Here is a 27,395-nt window from a genome sequence, read left to right on the forward strand (position 1 = left end):
CTATGTTTATTTGTAGACTGTTCTTTCCTGCTATAAGTTTGTTTACATTTAGCTTTTTGCCCTCTTGTTCTTTGAGGGGGGCTCTCATTATTTGGTCTGCCTGTTAAGTCAGAGTCAATCATAAAAGAGGCATGCGACCCCTCAAAGTCAATTAAGTCATTATTTATGAGGGCGGCTCCTCCCCTATGTTTGAAGGCTGCATAGTTGGTGTTAGTGAGAGTCTGGTAGCCGAGGGGGAAGGTTCAAAAGGTAGATTTTGTATTAGCGGTATAATATGATTGCTCTCTGTCCCAGGAAACTCTGCATAAGAGTCCATAAGCATGGAATCAGAAAAATTTGCCATTAATATTGATGTGTTTACAGGTAGTAAAGGTAAACACATAACAGGGGGAAGCAAAAGACGTCTGTCGGTGCTCTCAATTGCTGTTACAACAACCCCTATATTTTTCTGTAACATCCTGTCTATCGCAGTCAAGCTTGGGAGGGGGGTGGTAGGGCCTGGTATCTGTCTAGTGATAGAACGGGTGTGCACAGGAGTATTTTTACCCATAATTCAGATGACAATTATAGTCACAGAGTATAAAAACTATGAAATACCTTAACTTCACAATAAGTATAGAAATAATTAAATAGTGTGCAAGCCAAGAGGGGTGGCCCAGCCCAGCATCCTCCAGCCCCGGACAGCCACAGACCGTCCCGCCCTTGTCCCGGGCTTCTCCCAGGACGCTCCTGCGCACTCTCGCACAGCGGGCGTGCCGACAGGTTAAGTAACGTCCTCAGGGGGCGGTGCTCAAAGCCCCCGGTGCAGGTGTTGGCGGACAGGTGAATTCTCGGACTGCGAGTCCTGGAAAGATTCGAAGGCTCGTCCCAGGTCTCAATCGCGCTGTCCCGGTGATTTTTAGCAAGGGAGAAGAGTTGTGGCTGGATACCAATGTCACCCAGTTGCTCTTTAAAGGCACAGAGTTCAAAAATCAAAACACGCCACCTCCGGCGCTGGGGCACCCACATACAGCCACTTGCATACCGCCTCATCCATACATTCCCTGAAACATGTATAATCACTCACTCATACAGTCAGTCACACACCCACTGAATCATCCATACAGGTACTCATAAACCCACTGATTCATCAATACACCTTGGTGTATATCTATTTAACACTCATAAACCTTTTAGAAACACTCAGAGTCATGGATGATGTCATCAGTGATGTCATCCCCCAGGGGATGCAATTTGAGATGTCATGAGTGATGTCACTGACTTTTTCATGTGTAATATAATATGTCAGGTCATGAGCAGTGCATTGCGGGGTCATGAGTAACTGCTGAATTTCTCTGGTTTTGTACGAGTGAAATGCCAGCCTAACTATAACGTCCCTGTAACCTTTGGTTTTTCAGTGAATTTTTAAGGATTTTTAATTCCATTTACAAACTATAATGTCCCTGTAATCTTTGTTTATTTCAGTGAATTTCTAAGGTTTTTTAAATGCTGATTTGTAACTATAACGTCCCTGTAACCTCTGGATTTTCCAGTTATTTGCTTTGGTTTTTAAAGTAGTAGTCACCTTTGCAGAGTAGTGGAGAAAGGGGGATGGGCCTCTGACCTGTTCTTATTTATTCAGCTTTATAGGTCCCTCTGGAGCCAAGGGGACTTCATCCCCAATGGGTAGTGTACCAGGGGGCACGTTTGCAGATTGATAGGGAAAGGGGGCATACCTCTGACAACCTAGCAGCAATCCTGCTGTGTGGGACTGACTGGAGGTAACAAAAGTGGTGGTTGGTCCCCAAGGACGTCCTTGGGGGCCATCTAACCCTCCTATTACCTCCAGTAAGTCCCATTCAACAGGATAACTGAGATCTGATAGCAGACAATGCCCCCTTTCTCCACCACTCTGAAAATGTGCCTCTTGGCACACCACTAGTAAGGAGACAACGTCCTCTTGGCTATTAAGGGTCCTTGGGAGCCAACTACCTCTCCTATAACCTACAATAAGTCCCATACAGCAGGATTACTGAGATATGATAGCAGGTCATGCCCCCTTTCTCCACCACTCTGCAAACGCACCTCATGGTGCACTACTAGTAGGGGGATGAAGTCTCCTTGGCTATGAAGGGTCCTTGGGGGCCAACTACCCCTCCTGCTACCTCTAATAAGGCCCACACTGCTCGATTGCTGAGAGATGGTCAGAGGTCATGCCCTCTTTTGTCACCACTCTCCAAAGGCACCTCTGGGTGCAATGCTGCTTGGGAGAAGAAGTCCACTTTAGTCCTGAGGCCCTCAGGAGACAAGGGGACATCATCCCCCCACCAACAGTGTGCCAAGAGGCGTGTTTACAGAGTGGAGAAGAAAGGGGCAGGGTCTATGATCACCTCTTCAATTTCACTTTGTGGGGCTTACTTGAGGTAACAGTAAGTCTTCTTGCCCCCTAGGGACCCACAGCAGCCAAGCAGACCTCCTCCCCAATTTCATGAAGATTGGTCACACTACGCCTAAGTTATAGCCAACTCCACAACTGCTTTTCCTATGGAAACTAGGTTCTAACTATAACTACCTACTGGGGACTTCCAGTAGATAATATATATACATTCAAGGTATACAGATGTGGAGTTGAGAATAGTGCATCTGTATTGACCTACATACACTCACCTTTTCGATATGTTGTTTTTCAATATTCTAGTCACTTAATATTCTATACATTATTTGGTATAATCACCCTCTCAAATTACTACAGTTCATCCATCCATGAATTTTCTTATTCTTCACTCATTCCTCCAATGATGTATTCCCTTGCCCATTCATCCATCAATGCATTAAAGCACATACCCACCCTTTCTACTCCCTACTTGCACTCATCCATTTTTAATTCCATCCTCCCACTCACACATTCATCTAAACCTGGTTTTATTCTCACATTTACCTACTCTTCAATGCACACAGTCATCATCAACAATCAAGGAAGAACACTTTCACTAATAAACCGGTAAATTGGCTTGGTCAATGTTTCCCTGCTTTCTTTCACCCTACTCTGTCTTGTTGGAAAAATAAGTTAAAAGTGTATACTGAAGCATCTATGAGCGGATGAAGTACTCAATAAAAACAACACATCATATCATAGTTGGTACAGTATGACATTTTTGTTTTTGTGTACTGCATCACTGATAATGACAGCTTGTCTCTATGTATTATCACTGAAAAGAATAAGTGACTAGTGGCCTAGTCTTTGGTACACTGTCGGCCTGTAAAGATAATAAAAACCCTGTCTTTATGCAAATCTTTGCCCTGCTAAATTCTGCAATATATTAGAAGAGTTCCTGTGCTTTAAATTAAAAGATCACCAGAAAGTATTACTTAAAATGAAATCCTGATTTTTAAGGGAAAACTGAGTATTATAGCAACATCATACAAGGTAGTGTATTTTCATTTTCATAATGAAATTCATTTGTAGATTCCTTAACACTCTTCTCCAATTTGAATTTGTATTCTACTGCGATTCCCAATGACACCACATCTTGTGATTTTTAGATGAATGTAGTTAAGAGATACAATGGTACGAGTAGGGGTGTTTGAAATTTGTGTAATTTATTTTGGCATAATTATGTGAAATTATGAAAAAATTATGTGAAATGACATGGTATGCAAACATGGCAATTGGCCCTATATTCTCGTATCCATTTTGCACTAGGATGTACTTCATCTTAAAAAAAATAGCACAAAAGCACAGGTGCTTTGAATAACAGGCACTTGTCTTTTGTGCGCTTGCATTGTTCCCATGCTCCTGTGATTGGATTTTTATCCAAATGTGCTTGAAAATATGCAACATGACGTAATGAAGCAAGATTATGCCGCATCTAGAAAAATCCCCCCATATCTAGTTTAAAGGTTTTATTGTACACTATTCTAATTCAACATGATACTCCTTCTGAAATATGATTTTCTAATATTTGAGATGGCAATGCATTTTTCTATCAGCGTGTCAGGTTTGCTCGAAATGCACAGCGGTAGATGATGGCAAGTTCTCACTAAAAGACTTGCAAGGAGGTACTTACTACTCACTATGATTCATCCTGCCGCTTGAGCTTGAAGCCTGCACCTGGAGGCTTTTTTACCTTTCACAGAGTTCTGTGTCTATTGAACACACACTGAATGATGTTTGAATCCCCGATTGATCTGCAGATGAAGGAATTGTGCTGTCAGACCGCGCTCCTGGGGGCTTGACATTGTTTCATGATCAGACACCCGGTCCAAGAACACTGCCTTCTAAACACTGCGATTGATCCCAGCGTCAGTTGCCATAAACAGATGATGTTGTACAGACTTTCTCCAGTTAACAGCAACTGTCTAGGTTGGAAGTTCATTATATAAAGTTAGAAATGCCAAAAGGTGGAATTAAACAGTGAAATATTTAGAGACTGAAATGTCTTTGTAGGAACGTATCATAGGCTGCCCACAGCTGCAGTGGAACAGGAGTAACCCCTTCTTTCAAAGGTTTGCCCCATCCATCTCAAGGTCTATGAATTTGTGTGTGATATGGGAATCTCAGAGACCCCTCATCACATTCAGCAGGAGGACCCGCCATTTTGTACTATGCCACTGTGTCTGAGAGCAGTCATATTCGAAAATTAGTTGCAAAGCCAAAGGTTTCAAATTGAAATGATAACTATATACCCAGGTCGGACGACTGATTTGCATGTCAGGACCGCAAGGACCTCCACCAGAGTTTCCTCTGGCTTCGCCCTGCCCAGGCATAGTTCAAAATCTTTCGGGTCCTATCACGCACGCTCATGCTCTACTTCTCTGACAGAGCGGGTGAGATGGGCCGGCGGTGTATCCGTTGCTGGAAACGCAGCAGGATCCCACCTCAGCCAGTACGTGCCGGCACTCAGCTTCATTGCACCACAGGGTTTTGCTCGACCCTCTGACATGCGCACGTGTTAGACTCCTTGGTCTGTGTTTCAAGATGGGTCGGGTGGGTAACCGACATCGCCACAGACCCCTGGTGCCCGGCGTAGGCCTCCTTGCCCGGCTGCGCGATGCGGTCGGAGCGCACTGAGAACAGTCTGCCCCAGTCGACAGTCGTGCTGGGAGCAGGGGGCCCTGTCCCCCCTTCAACTCGCCCCGACGCACACCGAGGGGCGGCCGGGGACGGGTGCCTGGGGGAGGGCTCGGAGGCGGTCGAATCTCCTTTGGCCCCGTGGACACGGCGAAGCTGCTGCCAGGGGGGCTATACCACCCTCTGCTGGAGCGGAGGGACACCTACCACCCCGAAGCCTTCCCAGCCGACCTGGAGCCGGTCGCAGCGCACCGCCCCAGAGAAAAAGCGCACTGCGGGGGCCGGGTAGGGCCCGGGCCAAGGTCCCACGGAGGGGATCCTGAACTCCCGGGCCACTGACCTTCCCACCGCGTTGAATCCTCCGGGCGGACTGCACAGACCCCACCCGTTTACCTCTCAATGGTTCTCAGGAGCCAGGCTCACCTGTGGTGTACCTCCACGGCAGGACCCGTCGAGGGACTCGGTCAGAAGCCTCGGTTTTCTGATTGACAAAGATCTCTCCTGCACATCGCAAATAAATCAGGTAACATCTGCCTGTTTCTACACCATCAAGTTGTTCAGGAAAATTTTACCTTATATTCCGCTCACCCTAAGGAAAATGGTGGTGGGAGCCTTAATAACATCAAGGGTGGATTATTGCAATGCGCTGTACCTAGGCACAGGCGAAAAACAGCTGGCCAAGCTACAGGCAATTCTAAACGCAGCTGCAAGAGTCCTAATGAACCTTCCGAAACGGCACCCTACATCTCAAGCCATACGAGAACTTTACTGGCTCCCAGCCAGGCGCAGAATTCTATTTAAGGCCCTCTGCCTGGTCCATAAATCCCTATATGGGAAAGGGTCAGAAGATCTCACAAATCTCCTCCCGTGTTATGCACCACTGCGCACTTTAAGATCGGCAAGCCAAGATCTGATCTGTCTGCCAAAAATACGGAGAGCCCGTTGGGGTGGGAAATCCTTCTCCTATCAGGCCTCCAAACTGTGGAACTCCTTGCCCCTCACCCTATGGTCCAACAAGAATCGAGTGAGCTTCAGGAAGGCACTAAAAACCAGGCTCTTTTCTATGCCCTAACCAACCCCTGTACTCTTTCCGTTCTACAGCGCCAAGATGCCTCGGCATAAGAGCGCTTTAAAAATATTTCAGTCAGTCAGTCAGTCATGGGCGATCGGGGGATCTGACCTTTCGGGGGGATGAAGGGTAAGCGGAGCTAACCCTGCGACAGCCCCAGCCGCGTCCCATAGAAGCCCTGCGGCGATTGATGATCGAGCGACCCTCAGACAGGTGTAGCCCCGGGAGGAACCCGGGGCCTCAATGTGCGTTTGAAGTGTCGATGATGAAGGTGTCCTGCAATTCACACAAATTCTCATAGCTAGTTACGTTCTTCATCGACGCGCGAGCTGAGTGATCCACCGCCAAGAGTCACAGGCAACTTTTTGAAAACGTTCACCCATCTGCAGGCGCAGGAGAGGTGGGAAGAAGGCAACATGCGGCAAGATGGCCAGGCGCCCCATTCAAGGCTTCCCCTCTGGGAGTCAAACTGCACCATTGGGAGAAAAAAAACATTGCCAGGCACTCAGCCTTGGAGTTCCCCCACCCACGGCGAGGAAGGGGTCCCCCAGTGCGATGGGAGCAGGCAGCCCTGCAGCTGCTGGTCCCTCCTGAGGACACCGGGAGGGACCGCACGAGTCTTCAAACCCCTCAGCCCCGCTGCACGGGACCGGGTCAAACCGGGTACCTGGCAAAGAGGGAGGGTTGCACCACCTGCACGTCAGCCGTCTATTGCTGGGCAGCCCCAAGCAATGCCGGCAGGCTGGCAATTAGCCCACCACCATCCTCGCCTGGGTCGGAGGCGCCGGAAGCGAAGAGCCAGGTGGCTCCTAATCCCACACGCCTCCCCTCACAAACCCTTGGCCCCTTCTTTTCCAGACCGCCCTGCCATGTGAGAAAGGCCACTTCCCGGTAGCCCAGAACCTGGTCGGGCCGGACCGGGACTCGGGCGTGGGAGGGCCCAGCCGGCACCAGGGCCTTTCAAGGGAGGGGTGGTACTAGCCCGGGGATGCACTGCCATTCGGTTTCCCCCCACCCGATGGGATGTCATGCAGGGTGAACTTGGGTTCCATCTCGAGAAGGGGCAGGGGACAGGGGCCAACCCCCATCCCCGGTCCCCCACACGTCGGTCAGGCCCCCCGGGAGGAAGAGGCCCTCTGAAGTCTCGGTCCTCACCCAAGCACCCCATGTGGCTGCGGACGACTCCGCCGGCTGGGGCGTGCCAGGGCAGGGCCGGGCCCTGCACCTACTGCACCTACTGTGTGTGCTTTCAGGAGGTGGCCGAGGGCTTCAGGCTGGCACTGTCAGACACTCTGGCACTCCGCCGTTAATGATACTTCTGCAGGTTCACCTACGGAAACCTTATTACGGCTTTTACTTCTTCTAGATAGTCAAGTTTGATCGTCTTCTCGGCGCTCTGTCAGGGCTGTTGTCGACCCTGGCGTGGCCAATCCGAGGACCTCACTAAACCATCTAATAGAAGCGACGGGCGGTGTGTACAAAGGGCAGGGACTTAATCAATGCAAGCTTATGACCCGCACTTACTATGAATTCCTCGTTCATGGAAAATACTTGCAATCCCCAATACATATCATGAACGGGGTTCAGCGGGTTACCCGCACCTGTCAGCGAAGGGTAGACACACGCTGATCTGTTCAGTGTAGCGCGCGTGCATCCCTGGACATCTAAGTGCATCACAGACCTGTTATTGCTCGATCTCGAGTGGCTGAATGCCACTTGTCCCTCTAAGAATTTAGACGCCGACCACTGGGGGTCACGTAACCAGTTAGCATGGAAGAGTCTCATTCGTTATCGGAATTAACCAGACAAATCGCTCCACCAACTAAGCACGGCCATGCACTACCACCCACAGAATTGAGAAAAAGCTATCAATCTGTCAATCCTTTCCGTGTCCGGGCAAGGTGAGGTTTCCCATGTTGAGACAAATTAAGCCGCAGGCTCCACTCCTGGTGGTGCCCTTCCATCAATTCCTTTAAGTTTCAGCTTTGCAATCATACTCACCCCGGAACTCAAAGACTTTGGTTCTTGATTAATGAAAACATTCTTGGCAAATGCTTTCGCTTTGGTTCGTCTTGCGCCGGTCCCAGAACTTCACCTCTAGTGGAACAATACGAATGCCCCCGACCGTCCCTCTTAATCATGGCCCCAGTTCCGAAAACCAACAAAATAGAACCGGAGTCCTATTCCATTATTCCTAGCTGAAGTATTCAGGCGACCGGCATGCTTTGAACACTCTAATTTTTTCAAAGATCCAACTACAAGCTTTTTTAACTGCAGAAACTTTAATATACACTATTAGAGCTGGAATTACCGCGACTGCTGGAACCAGACTTGCCCTCCAATGGATCCTCCTTAAAGGATTTAAAGTGTACTCATTCCAATTACAGGGCCTCGAAAGAGTCCTGTATTGTTATATTTCGTCACTACCTCCCTGAGTCGGGAGTGGGTAATTTGTGAGCATGCTGCCTTCCGTGGATGTGGTAGCCATTTCTCAGGCTCCCTCTCCAGAATCGAACCCTGATTCCCCATTACCCGTGGTCACCATGGTAGGCACAGAATGTACCATCGAAAGTTGATAGGTCAGACATCCAAATGTATCGTCGCCGTCACGGGGACATGCGATCGGCCCGAGGTTATCTAGAGTCACCAAAGCGGCCGGGCGATCCCGGATTGGTCTTGGTCTGATAAATGCATGCATCCCTGGAGGTCAGCGCTCATCGGCATGTATTAGCTCTAGAATCACCACAGTTATCCAAGTAACATATGGAGCGATCAAAGGAACCAGATTGACTTAATGAGCCATTCGCAGTTTCACTGTCATGGACGAGTGTACTGACACGTGCATGGCTTAATCTTTGAGACAAGCACATGCTACTGGCAGGGTAAACCAGGTAGCCGCACCTGATGATGGGGTGGTAGCCGCATGCCCCTCTCCCCGACCAGCATACTTCGTGCAACCCTCCATCTCTCGGGAGCCTGCCAGGGGAAGGAGCCCACCTGCCTGGGTGGGAGCGCTCGCTGGAGGGGTGTGGAGCAGTGCGGTCACATGGGCACAGGGGGGCCCAGCTGTCTCCCCCGGGAGGGAGAGGCAGGCAGAGGTGCAGCCTGAGCGAGATGCAGGGTTGCCGGGGCCTGGCAGCGGCGGAACCCCTCAAAACAATTGTTCGGACCTGCTGTGGAAACATGCTGGGAAGAAAGGGGTGACGGCGTGGCGCACAGGGTCCACAGACCTGCCGGCCAGGCAGCATCCGAGGGACTGGCGCCACCCGACCCCTTCCGCTCGGGTCAGACCACTGGGGGGCACGAGCTGCTGGGGCCACTCGGCCTTTGCTCTGCTGGGTAGGGTGAACGACCTACCGGCATGCGGCAGGCCATCCCTTGAGTCGGACGGTCCATGCGGGGTGGAAGCTCTTTGCTTGAAACAACAGCGGAGGCTGGCCAAGCAGTCCATCCCTAAACAAACCGAGAGTTACCAATCAATCGGAGTACAGCAGGGGCATCCCCTGGCAGGCAACCCTGTACAGGGGGTATGCTGGCTAAGCATCCCCTGCCTGCCTGCTGCCGGGGAAAGCCGGGGACTTTCAGACCATGAGAAAGGTGCCCGAGAGGCAGGTGCGTACCTGGGCCCCTGGGGACCCCGGCAGGCCTCACGGAGGCCTGCCTCAGCAAACTCTGAGAAAAAGGACCATCGGGAAGGGGCTGAGAGGTAGGTGCGTACCCGGGCCTTGGGGGCCCCGGCGGGTGGGCCCGGGGGCCGCCTTCCCCCGTCTCAGCATCACCGGACCTCACGGAGGTCTGACTGAGGAAAAAAACTCCTAGAAAAAGGACCATCGGGAAGGGGCGGAGAGCCAGGAACGCACCCAGGCCCTGGGGGACCCAGCAGGCAGGCCCAATTCTGCCTTCACCTGATTCACAATCGCCGGACCTCATGGAGGTCTGACTGATCCTCTCCCTAGTAATCTGGAGGAAAATGACCCCCTTTTCTTGTAATCCATCCACACGAGGAGACAGAGGGGAGCCAAGCCACGAAAGTACCCGACCTCCTGGAGTCCTCGCTGGGATCCGGGAGATAAACGGCACCTCATCGGGACTTCCAGGAAAGTTCGGCCATCTGGTCGCCCAATAGGAAGGCATTGCAGGTGACCAGATGGCCGAGGGGATCTGGGCGACCAGATGGCCGGGCATGTAAGTGAAGCCATCTGGACACCCTGCGCCCCAAAGAAGGAGTGAGAGGGCGCCGGGGCATGGCGGACCGGAGGCCCAGGGCCCCAGCTGGGCCTCAGCCATAGAGGCTACAAGGGGGACCCGAAGGCCCTCCGACCCAGGGCCCGTGGACAACCTGACAAGCAGGGGAGGCCTGCACGGGACCGATGGACCCCTGTCCTGGGCCCTTGGTGGAGCAGCAACCTGAGGGACAGTTCCCAGGGCCCGAGCACCCGACCCGAAGCCCAGCCGGGTCCCAGGCCCGGAGGCGCAGGGGATCCCCGGGCCCTCCAGACTACATCACGGGCACCCTGCCACGCGGCATGACCCAGGACGGGGTCCAGGGTGGAGAGGCCGCCCTCTCCGGGGCCCTCAGGGGCCTCTGCCGGAGCTCCTGAACCCAGCCAAGCAAGGGGAGGCTGCCCCGCCAGAACGGAATCCCAACCCAGGCCTTTGGCAGTGCAGTAGGCCGGGTGACTGGGCCCGGGGCCGGAGCACCTGAACCGGGGTCCGGCCGGGCTCTGTGACCCAGCCGTGGCTTCCGGACCCAGAGGTGCAGGGGAAGCCTCCCTGTTCCTGCCGGACACCATCCTGGGTACCCTACCACGTGGCAGGACCGAGGATGGAGCCCGGATGGGGAGGCCACCCTCCCCAGGGCCCTCAGGGGCCCCAGATGGAGCTCCTGTACCCAGCCAAACAAGGGGAGGCTCCCCGGGCACAACAGAACCCCATCCTGGGCCTTTGGCAGTGCAGCAGGCCAGGGGACAAGGCCCACGGCCCGAGCACCTGACCCGGGGCCCGGCCGGGCCCCTGGACCCAGCCAGGGCTCCCAGGCCCGGAGGCTCAGGGGACGCCTTCCCGGGCCCTCCGGACCCCGTTCCGAGCACCCTGCCATGTGGAAGGACCCAGGACGGGGCCTGGAGTGGGGAGGCTGCCCTCCGTGGGGCCCTCAGGGGCCCCGGCCAGAGCTCCTGAACCCAGCCAAGCAAGGGGAGGCTGCCCAGGCACAACGGACCCTGACCCGGGCCTTTGGCAGTGCAGCAGGCCGGGGGATGGGGCACAGGGCCAGAGCACCCGACCCAGGGCCCAGCCGGGTCCCTGAACCCAGCCAGGGCTCCCAGGCCTAGAGGCATGGGGGAAGCCTCCCCATGCCTGCCGGACACCATCCCGGGTACCCAGCCACGCTGCAGGACCGAGGACGGAGCCCAGGGTGGGGAGGCCACCCTCCCCGGGCCCTGAATGGAGCTCCTGAACCCAGCCAAGCAAGGGGAGGCTCCCCGGGCACAACAGAACCCCGTTCCGGGCCTTTGGAAGTGCAGCAGGCCGGGGGACTGGGCCAAGGGCCCGAACACCTGACCCGGGGCACAGCCAGGCCCCTGGACCCAGCCGGCGCTCCCAGGCCCAGAGGCGCAGGGGACACCTCCCTGGGTTCTTCGGACCCCGTCTTGGTTAACCTGCCACGCGGCAGGACCAAGGACGGAGTCCGAGGTGGGGAGGACCTCCCCCCGGGGCCCTCAGGGGCTCTGGATGGAGCATCTGAACCCAGCCAAGGAAGGGGAGGCTCCCCGGGCACAACGGAACCCCGTCCCCGGGCCTTTGGCAGTGCGGCAGGCTGGGGAACAGGGCCCAGGGCCTGAACACCGAACCCGGGGCCCGGCCGGGCCCCTGGACCCAGCCGGGTCTCCCAGGCCCAGAGACGCAGTGGACGCCTCCCCGGGCCCTCCGGACCCCGTCCTGGGCACCCTGCCATGTGGCAGGACCCAGGACAGAGCCCAGGGTGGGGAGACCACCCATCTCAGGGCCCCTGGACCCAGCCCATCAGGGGAGTCTCCTCAAGCCCACCGGACCCTATCCTGCGCATCCTGCCATGCGAAAGGCCCAGGAACAGACCCTGGGCTGAGGCGGCATCCTGGCCCGTCCAGCTGCCGGCTGGGGACCGCTAGGCCAAGAGGGGTCCCAGAGTACCTTATACCTAGTAATCCGGAGGAAGGCTACCCCTCTTTCTGGGAATGTTTGTGCACCGCAAGGCTCAGGGGAACCAAGTTGTGAATGCGCCCGACCTCCTGCAGCCCTGGCTGGGATCCGGGAGGGGAATGGCACCTCATCGGGACTTCCAGGGAAGCCCGGCCATCTGGTTGCCCCATAGGGAAGCATTGGGTGCAACCAGATGGCCGAGGGGAGAGGTGCAACCAGATGGCCAGGATCGAAAGGACTCCCAGCTGCCCACCCCGAGCCTTCATGGTAGTGCTCCTGTCTGCCCACACGGGGCAGGGCTCGGAGGCTCGGGGGCTCGGGGACCCCGGCTGGGCCTCAGGAACGGGGAGGACCACCAGATATCTCGGGCACTTGGCCATGCCGTTGGCCTGGAGGAGGGAGCCCTGGATGCCCGGGGGAGGATTGCCCGGGACCCATGGAGCCCGTCCCGGGCACTCTGCCATGCCAGGACTGAAAGGACTCCCAGCTGCCCATCGGGGGCTTGGGGACCCCGGCTTGGCCTTAGACATGGGGAAGACCACTGGAGCTCTTGGGCCCGGACGCACGGGTAGGACTGCCCGGGACCCATGGAGCCTGTCCCAGGCACTCAGCCATGCCGTTGTCCTGGGGAAGGGAGCCCGGATGCCCAGTGGAGGACTTCCCTGGACCCATGGAGCCCATCCCGTGCCCTCGGCCATGCCGTTGGCCTTGAGGAAGGAGCCCTGGATGCCAAGGGGGAGAACTGCTCGGGACCCATGGAGCCCATCCCGGGCACTCGGCCATGCCGTTGGCCTGGGGGAGGGAGCCCCATACGCCTGGGGGAGGACTGCCCAGGACCCATGGAGCCCATCCCAGGCACTCGGCCATGCTGTTGGCCTAGGGGAGGGAGCCCCGGACGCCCAGGGAAGGACTGCCCGAGACCCATGGAGCCCATCCCGGGCACTCGGCCATGCTGTTGGCCTAGGGGAGGGAGCCCCGGACGCCCGGGGGAGGACTGCCCGGGACCCATGCAGCCTGTCCCAGGCACTCAGCCATGCCATTGGCCTGGAGGAGGGAGCCCCGGACGCCCAATGGAGGACTTCCCCGGACCCATGGAGCCCATCCCATGTACTCGGCCATGCCGTTGGCCTGGGGGAGGGAGCCCCATAGCCCGGGTGAGGACTGCCAGGACCCATGGAGCCCGTCCCGGTCCCTCAGCCATGCCGTTGGCCTGGAAGAGGGAGCCCCAGACACCCGGACGCCCGGGGTAGGACTGCCTGGGACCCATGGAGTCCATCCCAGGCACTCGGCCATGCCGTTGGCCTGGGGGAGAGAGCCCTGTATGCCCGGGGGAGGACTGCCCGGGACCCATGGAGTCCGTCCTGTGCACTTTGCCATGCCATTGGCCTGGAAGTGGGTGCCCGAATGTCTAGAGAGGTGTTGCCCAGGCATAGTCCATCTGGTCCCCGGCGGAGAACCGCCAGCCCGGGAGGAGTGTCCGGGCATACCCTGCCCTAGTAATCCAGAGGAAGACTACCCCCCTCTGTGTCATTTGTGTATAGAGGGGACCCAAGGCGTGAAAGTATCCGACCTCCTGGAGCCCTCGCTGGGATTGGGGAGGCAAATGGCACCTCATCGGGACTTCCAGGGAAGCCCATCCATCTGGTCGCCCCATTGGAAAGCGTTGCGTGTGACCAGATGGCCGAGGGGAAAGCTGCGACCAGATGCCCGGGAATGAAAGGACTCCCAGCTGCCCACCCGAGCCTTCACGGGAGGGCTCCCACCCTGCCTGCCCTTGTAGGGATCCGGGGCTGCAGTGCTCCGGGGCTGCTGGGTTCCGGGGCGGCAGGGCTTGGTCCTGCAGGGCTCGGGGCTGCAAGGCTCCGGGGCCGCAGGACTCCGGAGCCTCAGGGTTCGGGGGCTGCAGGGCTCCAGGGTTGCAGGGTTCCGGGGCTGCAGGGCTCAGGGGGGCTCCGAAAACACACGCTGGGCCTCAGGAATGGAGAGGCCCGCAAGCTCTCCTGGGACCCAGCCACCTGGGGGAGGACTGCACGGAAGCCTCGCAGGTCTCCAGGCTCTGCACCAGGGAACCTTGTCCCGGGCAGATGGACTCTTGGCAGGCCGTAGGACGGTGGCTCCCAAACCCAGGCCCCGGGGCTGGTCCCTGCTTTCCAACCCAAACAGGTCGGGAGATCAGGGAGTCTGCCCAGGCACGAGGGACCCCTGTCCCGGGCACACGGACCCTCAGGACGTGCCCTCGTTATTCACACATTTTTTCCAATATTCTGCATAGTGGCACAACGCAAACTACGCCCAGCCCTATTAATCATGATGCGTGCTGCAAAAATTCTTTGACGGGTTGCCCTCCTTTTCAAAAAGATCATTCTTTGGAATTATGAAACAGAAGATTAAGACTATTGACCATTGTGTCAATCTTCAAAAAAAATACATTTTATCACAAGAACATTGGGAGATAACGTTGATCTCGTCTGCAACTAATAGCTTATTAGTCTCTTGATTTTGGGTTATGACTGCTAGAGGGATGTAGTGTTGGGACAGGGGGTGTACAAACTTCTCTTTCCCTCTTTGTTGTAAGTATGAAATGTTAAAATGTTGAAAATAAATGTATTGAAAATATTTTTGAAGACGCTATAGTCAGATTGGTTTATGGAAAGCAGAAAATAAATTCCAGAAGACATGGCTTTAACTATTTTTTGAGAAATAAGGTTCATCTTAACCTTAGCTTTTGGATAATGGTGAATATATGTTGCTTGCGATTTTTACCTGTGCTAGCTAGTGGCTTTGAGATAAATGTTAGTGTTAGATCTTTCAGCCTCAATGTGGTCTGCCTCCAAACTTCCTCTTCTATTTTTGCTGATCTCGTCTTTGCTGGCATTACAACCCTGCACACTTTTCCACTGGTAACCAGTGCTAAAGTGCATGTGCTCAATCATTTAAACAATGGAACATTGGCTTATATTCGATGGGCATATTTAATGTACTTGTAAGTCCTTAGTAAAGTGGCCCTATATGTGCCCAGGGCATACTAGTGAGCCAGTGGCGTAGCAAATCTTGAGTGGGCCCCCTGCAAAGGACATAGAGGGGGACCTCCGTGCTCCAGATCCTGTAAGGAGTACTCACGCCAGGGGCCCCCCACCCATGCACAGTGCCAGAGGGGTCCCCTTGGAGCTCAGGCTCCCCTGCACTGTGAGGGCAGTGGGGGCTATTGTTACGCCAGTGTAGTGGGCCTGCAACAGTGATTTTGCCACCCACTTAGGTATCTCTTTAAACATTTTGCAGGCCTGGTATTGCGCCTGTGTGTGAACTTTTTATTTAATTTGTTTTTTTTGCAAGCTGCACAAAACCTCGGCAATGATGACCACTACTAAGCATAACATCATTGGTATCTAGCATCATAACTCTAATGACAATAAAACGTCATATACAAAGTATATGCTCCACAGATAGAAATGCTAAAATCATGTATAATAAACACAATATGGCATGAACTTTAGATATTGACAGGTAGCTATGACATGAGCATAACAAACGACCTCATTAGTAATACCTTGAGCACAGCAACAGATATAAAGATGTACAGGGGAATGCATGTTTACAAAATAAATGTCACACATCATTGACCAGAGCCTGAAGAGTGGAGTTGCAGTGAGACTCATAGAGGATGCCAAATATCATTGGGGCATGAAGAGATCGGGAGAAGCTGTGTATATAATGATAATTGTGCATTACAATAGATGAGATCAGTGAGTCAATGCGTGAACTCAGGCATAAACACGTGTATTACCAGGAAATCATCCATAATAAATTTCAAGCAGAAAAAAGTCAGTCAAGGAGATAGACCTGCCAAGACTGATCGGGACACCCTAGTTCACGCAGTGCAGTGCAGTGCAGTGCAGTGCAGTGCAGCAAGGTGACTTGCTGCACTTGACTGCGTGAAAGTGAAGGAATGTACCATATTTAAGGCAATATCGGCCCGTTCCTGCCCTAATGCCCTTTTGGCTGCCTAGTGGCAATGCAGGCACCCTTGCACCATGGTGCAAGGGTGCCTGCATTGTAAGGAGGATTGCTTTTCGTGCACAAAAACAATTCCTTGAGACTTTTTCCGGTTTTGTATGTGTGCTACAGAATACAGCACACAAAAAGAGGGAAACAACAAGGAGAAATAAAGATATTTCTCCTCATAATGCCTCACCAGGGCAGAAATAGGTTTGTAGGAAATTCCCAGATCCACCACTTCTGGTAAAATCTGGGAATGCATCATAATCCATGGCTGTTGTGTGAGAACACCTATATAAAACCCATGGAAATGCCTCCCTGGTGCAGAGTTTTGCACTGCATGCTCTGTAGTACTTGAGATTTATGAAGCCACTTAGGACCATGCATGGCTTTTGCAGCTGTTTTTTACTAAAGAGTTTAAAATAAAATATCTCTTGTTCTACTAGTTTGATTTTTCTACTTTTGGTCTTGCTTTATTCAGGACAAAATACTCAAGTGTTCTAATCATATTGTGGGCCCCTTTTGTGGTACATTGTCACTGAGTTACTATTCGAAATATTGCACAAATACTTTAGACAGTGCCTTTAGGTGAAGCCTAACTGCTATATACCAAGCTATCTGAGGGTTAAGCACAGGTTAATTTAGGGTTTGCTCGTGACTTCACCCTGAGAAGGATTGTGGCTGCTGCTTGAGAAGGGTTATACCCCCTCCCCCAAACAGTAGTTCAATTTCTTACAGTAAGGATGCTTTGGGCCACACTTAAAGTGGAACAAGCTAGATCACTTTTAACATGGTATTATTTTTCTTTCAGCAGTGTCTTTGACAAGGATCTTGCATGCTATTTTGGTTCATAATGTTGGGAACACTGCCTTTTATGGGGTGTGCACCTGTGGTAACATAGACCACTGATTTTTGCAGAAAGCTAGTGTTTCTGTGGTGGAGGAGAAGAACTGACTCAACTTAAAGGATAAGCGCCTGGAGAATAATATTTTTTTTTAACATTTGAAGAAGCAATATTGAGATGGAAATATGACGTAATTTTGGAAAAAAACAAGTGATGGACAGAATGCAGAACAATGTCAAACATTCACCTCAGTACAGAGATCTGGGCCTAAATCCATAGTTTTTTTGCTAACCATGCTATTCCAGTTAGAACCCAGCCATATGCAAATCAGTCTTGACCTTGTGCCCCATGGGAACAGACCAGCCCGGAATGGAATGGAGCTTTGTTAGAGGCAAATGAGGACAAAAAAGAAAAGCATCCTAGGACTGGTTTCGGGGTTTCTCCCTTCATCAGCCAGGATAGTTTGACTCCAGTGGAATGGAGAGCACCTGACCCATGTCTGGTCATACCCTGTCTCACTCGGGGTGACAAATGCAAAAACAACACGCGATGAACAGAATGCAGAACAATGTCATACATTCACCTCAGTACAGAGATCTGGGCTTCAATCCATAGTTTTTTGCTCACCATGCCATTCCAGTTTGAACCCATCCATATGCAAATCAGTCTTGAACCTGTGCCACATGGGAACAATTCAGCCTGAACTGCCAGGCCAGGACCTCCCTGGACTGGAAACAAGCATCCTAGGAACAGTTTTGGGCTTTCACCCCTCATCAGCCAGGTTAGCTTGACTCCAGTGGCATGGAGAGCACGGGACCCACATCTGGGCATACCTGTTCCACTCAGGCTGGATCCAGTTGCAGGCTCAAGAGGGTATAAGCCTTTTATGTCCCTGTGGCTCTGAAAAGTAGGCTAGCAAACTTAATTTAATTTAATTTAATTTGCGTGTTTATATAGCGCTAGAATCACTCCCGGGGGAGTATCTCCGCGCTTCGACCGCTGCGAAACCCTTCCTGGCTTCCCTGAGAGATGGTCCCTTAATGGGTATCTCCAGGGTGAGACCAGGCATCCCCGGCGGTCTGGTGGGGCCGTTAGTGAAGATGAGGCAAGCTAATGCCCAGAGTTGCCGAGTGTGATCGCTGATCAGAGTGGGCACCGAGGCGAGAGAATTATCGAGTCCGCTGACCCTGGTCCAGAAACCTGCCGCGCCGGGAATCGAGCCCTGGTCCCGGGCCGTCCTCTGCTCTCGGGTCTTCCGCCTATAACCAGTGAGCCACACTACCTGCCTTTGCATTCACTTCTGGTAGGTCTGGGTGCAGATGAAGAGGTAGGGCTCAGCGGCAGGGCTGGAACTTCAAGGGTTCAAGACAGGCTCCAGACAGCAAAGCAGTCCTGCCAGGTACAGCAGCCATCTGGCAAAGTATACAGCAGGTCGCAGCAGCAGGCATCCCTCGGAGAGTTCTTCATCAGGCTCAGCAGTGAACTGAAGGGAGGGGTCTATAGGTCTTTTTTTATGTCCTGGTACCCTTCTTCTGGAAGGTGGTACAAGCTTTTGAAAAGATTATTTGAAGTGCATGGAATTTCCTGACTCCCCTGCCCTGCCTCCAACCTGATTGCAGTGACAAGACAGTTTTGTTAGACCCATTGTGTCAAGGCAGAGCACAGCCTATTCAGTTATAAGTGGGACTGTGCTCAAATCCACCCCATCCTGCTAACCCATGGGCCATTGAGGCACACCTAAACACTCCATTGAGTGACTGGCTGGGAGGAACTCACAAATTCTGTCATAAGACCCAAGACAGGCTGCAGGCCCCAATGGGCTAAGGGCAGGAAATTACCAATGTTCTTCAAGTTACAAACCTACTAGCACCCTAATCAAAATTACAGCGTATTATTCCCTCATGGGAACAGTCCAACCTGAACTGTCAAGCCTGTTTCTCCCTGGACCACAAACAAGCATCCTGGGACTGGTTTTGGAGCATCATCGCTCATCAGCAAGGCTAGCTTGAATCCAGTGGCATAGCGAGCAAGGGAACCACGTCTGGGCATACCTATCCCACATAGGGTGAAAAGTGCTGCAACAACAAATGATGGACAGAATGCTGAATTAATCAAACATTCACCCCCAGTCAAGAGATCTGGGTTTAAACCATCATTCTTCTGCGCATGACACCACCCTAGTTTGAACCCAGCCATATGCAAATCAGTCTAGACCCTGCTCCTTATGGGAACAGTCCGGCCCGAACTGCCAAGCCAGGTCCTCATTGGACCTGTAACAAGAATCCTGGGACCAGTTTTAGGGCATCACCCCTCATCAGCTACACTACATTTAATCCTGTTGTATTTTACGCGTAGGCACTGATCATTTAACAGGATTCTTCTAGTCTGGCACTGAAGCACAGTGCACTTTCCTTTTTGCGGTGATGGCATTGCTAATAAAGATGAGCTAGTAATATGGTTCAATGTTTAATCTTATTACATGTACATAAGGCACAAACCATTACTATTTTTTAGTAATTCTATGGATGAAGATCGTGTACGTCTATGTGTGATTTTATAAGTATATATTTATGATTTCTATCATATTAATTTTTGGAGATAAGTAGACTTGACTGACAGACTGACTAACTCTGACTTTGTTATCTTTTTTGGTTATCTGAATTTTTATTGAGCATTAAAAGGAATTTGAAATATAAAATGGTGGAATGTGCTTTCCTTTAGGTTGGTGATGTTCAAATGATAGCATTTTATTAATAGCACCAAAGAAAAATAGAACAAATGTTCCACCTGTGTCAGTCTTTCCAGTTTGACTCACTGGTTTTTCTCTGAAAAATATAGAAATTTAACAAGGGGAACATTATGGCACAAAAGGTATAAATGTGTTCAAGCAAAGCTTTCATCACATGAGCGTTTATTAAAATAATGTCTTATCAAGACACTGTCACTAAATCAATTGTAATCACACACAGAAAGGGTTTATGACATTGAGCAGAGCAAATTAAATTTTTTCAAAACAAGTAAGGGGTGAGGTACTTAAGAATAAAAAGAATAGTGTAAATAGTGGTGTTGCAACCTAATGATGGTCCTTATAATGAAAGGAATGAACACATAACCACTTTGAGATAATTTTACCTGAAAAATGTAAATTGTGCAAAAACAAAGACCCTCAATCTGATTCAAAATCAGCAAGCACTGGAAAAGAGAGAGAGAGAGAGAGCGAGAGAGAGAGAAAGAAAGAGAGAGAGAGAGAGAGAGAGAAGGAGAGTGATTGAAGTGATGAGGATCTTTCATATTCCTCATGTCGCATATCAAGTTGTAAAAAAGTACTGGTTCATTAATTCATAAAGAATGATTTTGAAACACATTACCAAGGGGCTCAGTGCAAAATGACCACCAGGTAGTTTCCTTTTTACCCTTTTTCAAATGTGAGCAGACCTCTCACAGTAATATCACTCAAGCTAAGGAATGAGACAAGATGTTAATTAAAAGCAATCAACATGAAGCAGGCAAAATAAAGTACTCCTCCATGTCTAATGATAGCAAGTAGGTGGCAAGGCTAATGACTTACCTCAAAGAGGAGCCATTGTTAGGGGGTTAGCCCAGCCTTGTCCAGTCTCGGATGGGTGCAGACTTGCCCGCTCTTGGCCTGAGCTTTGCCACGGCTCAGCTCAGGCATGGCTAGGCATGGCCCGCACTGTAGAAGGCTGTGTGCCCTTAAGAGGGCTGTGGGATCAGGTGGCACCTGTCTGGCCACCTCCAAGCGCGATTTGCAGCAAAGGCAGAATGGGCCATAAATTTGCTCCCTGGACTGCTGCAGAAAAAAATGGATACATTTTGTGAAAAATAAATTAGGCCTAGGTCTGCTTTTCCCTTTACATTCTGACATTTCCATATTCTTTTTAAATAAAATTCAGAGATTGCTGTGGGAAAAGTGGAAAATAAAAGATCAATTTTATAAAGACTGGAAACATTGAATTTAATGTACTGCTCTGAAATATCATCAATACTTTACAGTCAAACATTGTTAAAGCCAACAGCTATGCACTACCATTGAATACATCTTTTTACTACGCATGCAATACATCTCATGACATTAGAACGCAGTTGTTACAACGACCGCGTTGTTTCATCGTGAACCATTACATCGCAAGTCATTACAATGACTTCCTGTAGGGGGCGCGCTGGACTTAGGAATAGTATAATTTACTATTTCTACTTCCGTTTTTGCAACACCAGGGAAGGTGTTGGATGTAAATCCAACACCTTCTGCCCCTTCAGCAAGTTGTTGTAACGACTTGCGATGTAATGGTTCACGATGTAACAACACAGTTGTTGTAACAACCGCGTTGTAATGGCATGTGATGTATTACATACGATCTAAACGCTGTTTCCCCTCCCATTATAAAGTTGACATGTTTATTTTGACAATGCATTAGTTTGCTTTGAATCATCAGTATTCCAGTTATAATCTATCTCCTGCTGTTTGTTGCTTTCATGCAAGGGAGTCAACTTATCTTAACCTCTTCCATGCATCGGATGGCCCCCGGCTGCCCGACGCCACGGTGGGCGTGTGCGGAGGACCGCCGGGGGGCGTCAGTTCCGCGCACACGTGGAATTCTCCCACACAGTGGAGGAATTCCAGCCACGTCGAAGCAAATAAGCAGGAGAAAATTCAAGATTATTTCTCTTATCAGTACTGTAATGTGAGTTACATATTCATTGTAATACGTATGTCCCTCTGCGGAAGTCGCTCTCTTTTAATCTCCACTTGCAAAACAAAGAAGCCAGTAGTTAGAGGTCTGCCAAAGCAACTCGTATTTAATAGTAACAGGTGGGTGCACATAATCACAGTGCTACAGCTCAGTTGGCTATGACAAGAGCGGACATTGTACACAGGTCTGCAAGGTTATTTATACATGTGACACGAGCTGGGGCTTTGCAAAATAGTTACAGAAGGGACAATCTTTAACTAGGTAACAAGGTTAAGGTTTGTTTCAGTTCCTCAAATACTAACATGCAATGAAACAAACGAACACAAACATTATCAGTGAATATTGCTTGTTCCTTAAGATATTGGCAAACAATCAAACAAACAAGCAAAAAGATTATCAGTGGACATTACTTGTCACTTAAGACATGAGCAGACAATCAAACAAACAAGGATAAACATTACAAGTTTACATTGCTGGTTCCGCCTCCCATATCTGCAGACAATTGAACAATCAAGTATAAACATTGCTGGATTGGCCTCAGACGCAACACCAGCTGTGTAAAGACACGAGCAAAAAAAGTCTGTTTGTGCTGACTTTGAAAGAACGTCATCAAGGCACCAAAGGTTCGTGATCAAAACATCTAGGGGACATACAAATTTCAAACTATGGAATCCAAATATGTTCTTCACTCTTTTGATAATTGTATTTCCTAATATGTTACTTTTAAAAGATATAGTTCCGCAGGTAAAACATTTAAAATGTAATAGTACAGTGGTGTAATAAACACATTAAAATAACGAACCAAAAAAAGGTTGCCCTACATTTACTGGGTTTTCATACCCACTTTCCAATCCTTTTCAGTAGATAACGATTTAGAGGCAGCTGACAATCAGTCCTGTCTTGCTTACCTGACAGCAGTGAACAGGTTTCCAGTATATTTAATAAACACAACCAGGAGAGTAAGAACAATGATCACTGAGGCATGATAAACAAAAAGTATAGCATAAAGTGATGAACTGTGATGAAATACACTTATATTGTTATTCCCTTTTTCCCTAGGAAGGAAACATCGACTAGATTCATGAACTGAAGGAAAGCATTTGCAAAAATGTCTTACTGAGAAAGTTCCACATTTTGGAGAATTTCTATCCAGTGAAGATGGAAAACCGAACTGATATTAATTTGCTGAACAACCAGACTGTGCTCCAAAACAGAGAAGGGATTGGTCTGGAGTATCAAGTGGTCACTATCTTCCTGGTTGTTTTGATCTGTGGACTGGGCATTGTAGGTAACATTATGGTGGTATTGGTGGTTCTTAGAACCAAACATATGAGAACCCCAACCAACTGCTACCTGGTGAGCCTCGCTATTGCTGATCTGATGGTCTTGGTGGCTGCTGGTCTCCCTAACATCACTGAGAGTGTCTATGGTTCCTGGGTGTATGGATATGTCGGGTGCATCTGCATTACTTATCTCCAGTACTTGGGAATCAACGCATCTTCATGTTCAATTACAGCTTTTACTATTGAGAGGTATCTGGCTATCTGTCACCCTATTAAAGCACAGTTCCTTTGTACGATTTCAAGAGCAAAAAAGATTATCATCTTTGTTTGGACTTTCACATCTCTTTACTGCCTGATGTGGTTTTTCTTGCTCGATCTCAAAACATCCACATACAAAGATGCTGTAGTAGTTCAGTGTGACTACAAGGTGCCTAGAAGCTTATACTCTCCTATATATTTGCTAGACTTTGCAATTTTTTTTGTTGTTCCAATGACGCTGGCCACTGTACTATATGGACTAATTGCTAGAATATTGTTTCTGAACCCCATTCCTTCAGACCCTAAAGAAAACTCCAAGACATGGAAAAATGATTCATCTCATAAAAACAAGGGATACAACTCCAAAATGTCGAGCCGGTGTTGCAACAGTACTATCTCTTCAAGAAGGCAGGTAAGGAAATATGGCAAACTGTTTAGCCATTATCATGATGTCAGTACCTTACCATGTTGCAAATTACCATGCAGATATCCCACCTGGCCAACATGTAGAAAGGCCTATGTGATATTGGAAATGGCCTGGACTTTTTGTGTAACTAAGCGGTGAAGGAACATTGAGCAAATTCAACAACAGTTGTGCCTTGTCACACCTGGTGGTGGATCATTATGTCAAGTTAGGAAGGTGCAGATGGTATTGACAAACGTCTTTGCACAGCTGATTGCCTAGCAATTTAAGTGACTCCTCAAACTTAGGAAGTAAATATAGAACCAGGAGTGGTTATGATTTTAGGTGCAGGCATAAGAAGTGCCTTAATGTGTGCCCAGCTATGAGATATATCCATCAGGATGAGCGGAATGCTGCCTGAAAACGCAAACAGCAATTACACTCCAAAACTAATACAAAATAGAAAACCAAGCGAACAAATATGTAAATAATCAATAATTGTCATTTTGAAAGTCACATGTAGAATGGTCCTTCAGAACGTGTCATGACTGATACAAGCTAGACATTATTTAGGCGGTTTTATGTATTGTACAAAAGTAAATCATTTGCCCTAGTTTTGTATTGATTCCACGTCCATTCGGTTAGCATTAGTCCTCCGGACCGACAGTACCTTCCTCTGCTGCATACCCCACCCATACGAACAACATAGATCCTTATACATAAAGTAGTCAAATACTCTTTCTAAAGAGAATGGAGAGCTGATGGTATCAACTTTGGAAACAAAGCTGGACCTCATCCAACTTTCTGACATTCCCACTCCAGTGGGCTCTAGGAAAGAGCATGTGCATTATTCCAAGCCCTCCTCTGCAGGTAGCTATCGCCACATCCCAAACCAGAACCATGATTCAGTTGTTTTATTACTTACTGCACACTTGTAGATCTGATGCTCAACCCTGCATGGATACTTCATGCATCACCAAGGACTAATATTCTTGACAGGGTAATGGCTCTTCCCATCCAGCCATTCACTTTCTGGCTCCCCAAACTACTCAATCAAGCGGCAGAAGAGAAAAGATCAAATTGGAGAGTGGGAGCGTTTAAAGAAATAGACTTGATCCGACTCAAAGGTTTGCTAGTTCAAAACTGTTGCACATTCCAAACAATAGCTCAGTGAAGAACTAAACATTATTATAGAGTACCCCGAAAAAATACCCACTATGTGTTATCCATCGGGCTATAATTGTGCATGTATCAAACAACTAATAGAGTTAATCACCGACAAAACAATAACTTCCTCTAATAGTATGTTTAGAGGAGATTTTAATCTCTTTTTACAGTGCCCAAATGATCCATCCATTTCTATGCTGAGACTTCTAGATAACAATGACCTGAAACTGATTATCAGGTATGTGAAAAGCCCTCTGTTTGCTAAATAAGCTCAGATAAGGACCATTGATTTGATTTGTCAACTGTTTAACACCTGATAATGTCAGTATTGGAATCTGTTCCAATATAAAGCTGATAAGAAGGTAAAGTAACTTCCTCAATTCTTAAGTGTAAAGTTGTTTTTGTTATCCTAGTATAAGTCATAGGACGCCCCTGGGTCTGATATACGCTATACAAAACTATAAATGAATATATTATTTCCTTGTTACAGTCTACATGTTGCTTATATTTTGTTTCCAGCCTTCCTGTTCAATCCCATCAATGACCTGCATCATAGCTGCAAAGGTAAACTATCAGGGCACCGACAACACATATGCCATGCAGACACTTCCAAGTTTTCCTACAACCTGAGACCTCAGGGAGCATGCACTGCTCAAGTACCAAATGGTCAGACCCCAGTGAAAAAGAGTAACATTGAAGGGAAGGAAATTAATGAAGCACTGTATTTTACAACTACAGACCTGGGGCCATATAATGAATACAGTGTACTTTCCCTGTTTACGCTATGGCTCACCTTTCAAAATGTATGCCGGAAACAAAGCGGGACTGTGCACTGTTTTACAAAGACTGTGCGGCAGCCGTCAACATGCATTGCACCCAGAAAAGTGCATTCAAGTGAAATACGGAGCATCTGCTTAAAAGTTGCTATGTGTTTCACAGTGCAAGTGGCAATCAGCTTGCACGTTCAAGAGGGAAGAGAGATCTCCTTGTAGGTGGGTGCAGTGAGTGACTGCACCCGCCTGCAGGGTATGTCTGCGGTCTCCATGGGACCCCTTTAATCCCCTCCAGAGGGCTGCCTTTAGGAGGCGCACTGGAAGTGTGCCACTTTTTTGTGGTGCACTTTTAGTGCGCCTCCTAAAGGCATGTTTGCTTCTGGGTCGGCATCCATGATAAGGCAAGGGTGCAGAGGCAAAGTTATTCCTCATTGCATGGTGCCACACTCTAATGCAAATGAAGCAACTCCTTCTTATGATATCACTTGCGCTACATGTGTGCCAGCACTATCAGTATTACATGACGGGATACACAAGTGACTACAGCCCTCTCTGTAATACCATGGTGCATCAAGGTGCACAAAGAGGGTGCACACGCCCATTGCGCCACACCAAAAAAAGATACATCAGAAAATAGCATACCATATATGAGAGCACAGTTGACCACAGTGTATAAAGGTGTCCTAAATTAATAGATAACTCCAATTCTTAGCCTCGCACTGTAGACAAGAGTTGAGTCCCTTGCAATTCCCACCTACTGTCCAATATCACAGTTCAATACTCCAATGGTTTTGTCTTTTACTCTAGGCCTGTTACTAATGAATGTCCATCTTGATTACAGTGTGTCTGCTATCTTTGTAGATACATACTACACAATACAAATAGAATACACAGATGATGAAGAATAAAGCAAATAATAAAATTCATTGCTGACAACCAACCTAAGTAGCTCATAGCTCATAAGGCATTCCATTTCAAAGCAGAAGGGCCAATATTCGTTGTACCAAACGTCCCTGGAAAACGGAGAATATGCATTGATTGCCATGAACTAATCGCAATTATCATGACAAACCAATATACTTTACTGTTGACTCCTGTAATGATGGGCATGTCACACATAGCTTGCTAGTTAGCCAAACTACACTTTTGAGGTGCCTACAACCTACTGCATATTAAAGGAGGTGATAAATAAAAAACATCTTTCAATACAAAATATAGTCCATTTGAATACACTGTGATGCCCTTTAGGTGACTACGAGAGACAGAAATTGACAGCGCGTGTCGGTGCAGGGTTGGTGATTCCGATGCCCACGGTTGCATGCTGGATGTGAGAATCTTCATTCCTGAGCTGCACATGACCACATTCAAAACAGTAACCATTCTGATATAGGGAATGTACCAAACAGTGATGGCCAACAGAGAAGAGGAAAGGAAAGGAATTACTTGTTGAATCTTGGTGTGGATGACATCAAGTTGTTACTCAGAACTAAAGACAGACCCTGATAGAGTTACATGTTGTTGGTTTCTTTGCACATTCGTCAACTAGTCTCTCCCTATGATTCCATGCTATTTGTTTTCTTACACTTCCCACATGTTCCCTCATCCTTGCTTGCGACCCTGCAGTGTATCTCTCTGTGCATAGTTCTCCAATTTTGGTCTCTTT

General features: G+C 49.4%; 1 protein-coding gene, 1 non-coding gene and 1 pseudogene across 2 annotated transcripts in view; 1 reads left to right on the forward strand and 2 right to left on the reverse strand.

Annotated features, from left to right (window-relative positions):
• Positions 1–27,395, forward strand: part of TRHR (thyrotropin releasing hormone receptor) — a 422,954-nt gene that overhangs the window by 92,261 nt on the left and 303,298 nt on the right. Inside the window, exon 2 of the mRNA XM_086918062.1 lies at positions 22,908–23,801. Within this exon, the coding sequence (XP_086774188.1) occupies positions 23,007–23,801 (795 nt within the window). The 5' untranslated portion in view covers positions 22,908–23,006. The remainder of the gene's footprint in view (positions 1–22,907; positions 23,802–27,395) is intronic.
• On the reverse strand, positions 6,319–6,472 carry LOC147724571 (5.8S ribosomal RNA). The gene has a single exon (XR_015295306.1). It is a non-coding gene; the product is annotated as a 5.8S ribosomal RNA (ribosomal RNA).
• Positions 7,427–9,013, reverse strand: LOC147724572 (18S ribosomal RNA; annotated as a pseudogene).

This window comes from Lissotriton vulgaris, chromosome 4_1 (genome assembly GCF_964263255.1).
Source record: "Lissotriton vulgaris chromosome 4_1, aLisVul1.2, whole genome shotgun sequence".
In the NCBI taxonomy this organism is placed as follows: domain Eukaryota; kingdom Metazoa; phylum Chordata; class Amphibia; order Caudata; family Salamandridae; genus Lissotriton; species Lissotriton vulgaris.